At 70.6% G+C, this 3,573-nt stretch overlaps 1 protein-coding gene across 1 annotated transcript in view; it reads right to left on the bottom strand.

The window, feature by feature from the left end:
* The window catches only part of CHLNCDRAFT_133292 (hypothetical protein), a gene marked incomplete at both ends in the record, with an annotated part of 12,623 nt that extends 10,017 nt beyond the window's left edge, over positions 1–2,606 (bottom strand). The window contains 8 exons of the mRNA XM_005851760.1: positions 15–98; positions 302–443; positions 634–829; positions 995–1,048; positions 1,235–1,505; positions 1,693–1,813; positions 2,017–2,192; positions 2,463–2,606. Of these exons, the coding sequence (XP_005851822.1) occupies positions 15–98; positions 302–443; positions 634–829; positions 995–1,048; positions 1,235–1,505; positions 1,693–1,813; positions 2,017–2,192; positions 2,463–2,606 (1,188 nt within the window). The remainder of the gene's footprint in view (positions 1–14; positions 99–301; positions 444–633; positions 830–994; positions 1,049–1,234; positions 1,506–1,692; positions 1,814–2,016; positions 2,193–2,462) is intronic.
* Positions 2,607–3,573: the final 967 nt, after the last annotated feature.

The following is a 3,573-nucleotide window of genomic DNA, read 5'->3' as shown; positions in this document are numbered from 1 at the left end:
CCCCCCCGCCTCACCATGCCGCTGGCCAGCAGCATGACGTCGTCAAACAGGTCGAATGTCTCGGGGGCGGGCTGCAGCAGGGCCACCAGCATGGTGCTCTGCAGGGGTGGAGGAAGAGGGGCAGAGGGCAGGGGGAGGCACGGTGTGTGAAGTGCCTCAAATGGGCTGTTGGACCGGGCAGGTGGGGACAAGGCGGGCGACAGGGTCTCAACTCCTTTTTTGGGCCTTCGCGGGGCAGCCGCGCGGCAGGCAAGCGGCAGCGACATGGCTGCGCCCCCGGCAGGGCGGCCTCCTCACGCACGTTCATGACGTGGCAGATGTTGCGCAGGCTCTTGGCGATGGTGTGTGTGGTGTTGGAGTCGAGGCCGGTGGAGATCTCGTCGGCGTACAGCGCCTTGGCGTGGCCCACCAGCGCCTCGCCAGACGTCACGCGCTTCTTCTGGCTGCGGTGGGGGCAGGGGAGGGGTGGTGCGGCGGGAGGGAAGGGGCAGAGCAGATGTTCAGGGCGGGAGCTGGTTGGGTGGGGAGTTGAGAAGGGTTTGGGCAAGGGGCAGCCCACGCAGCAGCCGCAGGCCCATGTCATGCTGCCCTGCCATCCCGCCACCCCCGACCAGCCCCCCGCCGCCCCCTCACCCGCCGCTGATCCCGCGCATCATCTCATTGCCCACCACCGTGTCTGCGCAGCCCTGCAGGCCCAGCATGTGCAGCATCAGCTCCACCGCCAGGCTGTGGGAGCCGCCAAAGGCGTGCGCCTTCATGAAGGCGTCCAGCTCGGGGTCGGGCACGATGCCCAGCGCCTCCTCGCGAGCCGCCAGCTGCAGCAGCACGCCTGCAGCGGGGGCAGGGGCAGGGTGGGGCAGGGGAGCGTGGGGGTGGGCGGCAGGGAGCGCGAGGCACGGGGCAGGCGCGGGCTGGGGGCAGGCAGGCGGCGCACCGGAAGCGGGCGGGCAGGCAGGCACCTGCCCCCCGCCACCGTACCCCCAGCCCTGCTCACCCCGCTCGTAGCTCCGGCTCTGGCACTCTGCGGCAAACTCAAACGCCTCGCGCACTGCGGGCAGGGAGGGGGCAGGAGGGGGCGGGCGGGGAGGGGCAGGCGGTGAGCCGGCTTTTGTGTGGGGGCGCACCGCCTCTTTAGGCCCAGCCAGCCAGCCAGCCAGCCAGCCAGCCAGCTGCCACCATCACACCACCACGACCCCACCACACCACACTACCACACCACCACCACCACCCCCACCTGTCAGCTCCGGGTAGTGCAGGTCCACCTGGGAGATGTAGGCGGCGGAGCGCTCCGGGACGAAGCTGGAGAAGGGGTGGCCGTTGTACAGGATGGTACCGCCCACCGACAGGTCCGCCTGCTCGCGTAACCGCCCACTCAGCGCGCGCAGCAGGGTGGTCTTGCCCGAGCCGGGAGGCGCCAGCAGCAGCGTGAAGCGGCCGGGGCGCAGCACCCCGCTGGCGCCGTCCATGATGCGCAGCGGGCGGCGGCCAGAGGCGCCCACCAGGCCCTGCAGGGGGCAGCAGGAGGGGGCAGGGGAGGCAGAGCCACGGTGAATGGCAGCAGGGTAGCAGCGGGACTGGCGCTGCCACGTGCCATCTCCTCCAAGCCGGGACGCCGCCGGCCAAGCCCACCGACCCCGCGCACACCTCCGGCCCCGCCCCCAGTAGCACAGCCAGCCAGGCTGGGCGCCCCACCTTGAGCACGCCCTTGACGGCGCGCAAGACGGTGGGGATCTGCTTGTCTCCCACCGCCGCCGTCGTCTCCACGCACAGGTCCTGGTACCGCACCTCGATGGAGGGGGGGGCCATGCCCACCCTGCACGCCAGCAGCGGCAACGGGAGGGGGCAAGGGGTGAGCGGGGGAGGCAGGCGGCAGGCAGGGTGCAGCACAGCGGGCCCGCCGGGGGCACCCCCGGCCCAAGCGGCAGCACAGGGGCGGGCGGAGCATCCTGGCGCGCATCTGCTGGCGCCCCCGCCCCACCCACACCCCAACACCCCATGCCACACCACGCTGCCCACCTGGCCAGGCGAGCCTGGATGCGGCGCAGGACGGCGACGTTGTCGGCGTCTGGGTCTGGCATAACCGCATCCAGCAGGGCCCGGCTCTGCGCCCGGCCCAGCTTCTTGGCATCAACCACGGTGGCACTGCCGTCTGGCTCCACCAGGGTGAAGGAGCGCAGCTTCTGGATCGCGGCCTGCGGGCGGCGGCATGGGGTGCGTGGGGAGGTGGAGGCAGGCAGTGGCGGCGTTTGGGGAGGTGGGGGCGGGGGCAGGAGGCTGGGCAGGTGGTGGAAGATGCATGGGGGCGCTGTTGCCAGCTTGCCCTGGCCAGAGCGCCGCGCGTGAGGGTTACATCAGATGAGGTGACCGGCGGTTGAGTGTGGCGAGCGCGCGCTGCCGTCCGGCGAGCGCCGCAGCCGTGGCAGGAGACACATGGACAGCTCATCAGCCAGACGGGGCCCCACCTTGTCTGCATGGTCGGCAGGGCAGGGGCTCGCGCCGCCCAGCGGCGAGCCGTGCCGCCGCGAGGCCTGGCGCGAGGCGTGGCGCGAGGGCTGGCGTGGCGGCAGGCCTGCCGCCGCTTGCGGGGCCTGCTCCTCGGCACCCATTGTGCCTCTCCTCGGGCCGTCAGGCTCCCACGCCGAGTGTGTGTGGTGTTTCAGGTCAAAGGGCTGGTGGCAGCGGCGGCTGGGGGATGGAGGACCGTCTTTTTAGGGGTGGCACTGTGGTGAGGGCCGCTGGATGGCAGGGAATTTTATGGGCGGTTGTGCCAATCATCTCATCGGAGAGGTAGAGCATCTCACCTGCTGCTTAGCCGCGAGTCTCGTAAACTCGCCAGCCTGGCATGGAGCTCTCCAACAGGTCCAGCCCGGTGCCCAGCCTCCTTGCAATCGTAGTGGCGGGGCTAAATGGAGTCGATCGCGCAGCAGCGGGCGCAGTAATGTGACTGTACGGGGCTTTGCCCCCCCACCTCGGGAGGCCGCGACTGGAGCAGCAGCGGGCGCTTCTGAGTGTTCCCCCCGGCTGTAAATCGGTGCACATGTCCGTTACCGAGCGCTCAATCTCGCAGCAGCGCTTGGGGAGGGCAGCGCTGGCGCCACCACTCCCCTCCCCACCAGTCCAGGCCCAGGGCTATCTCCAAGGGCAGCCCGGCAGCAACTGCACTTCTTACAGTGTTTAGGGCCCATGTACAGCAGGTAGAAAGATGGTGGGGGGGGGAGGACAGCAGGGTTGGGAGGGTGGTGCGTGCCACGCTTCCGGGGAGAGGTGCGTTTCGAGGGGTTGAGGGGAGGAACAAAATGGGTGGGGCGGGCCCCTGCCGGGGCCGCGCCGGCCACAGAAGGGGAGCAAATCTAGTCGGTGGTGGGGTGGTGGTGGCGCCAACGAATGCCGCTGGCGCAGGGGTGCGCCCAGACAAATCCCGGGTGGAGTCCAGACGTAGGGGGCGGATCAAAACTAGGGGCGCCTGCAGGGGCGATGGCGCCCCGCAGGCGCACGTCAGCGTGAGGCCCCTCTTGTGGAGGGGAGGGCGCGCGGTGCGCGGGGTACGGTTCGGCAGGCTAGGGCTGGCGTTGG

The sequence above is a fragment of the Chlorella variabilis genome (assembly GCF_000147415.1).
Source record: "Chlorella variabilis unplaced genomic scaffold CHLNCscaffold_1, whole genome shotgun sequence".
NCBI lineage: Eukaryota > Viridiplantae > Chlorophyta > Trebouxiophyceae > Chlorellales > Chlorellaceae > Chlorella > Chlorella variabilis.
This window is presented reverse-complemented; position numbering and strand designations above follow the sequence as displayed.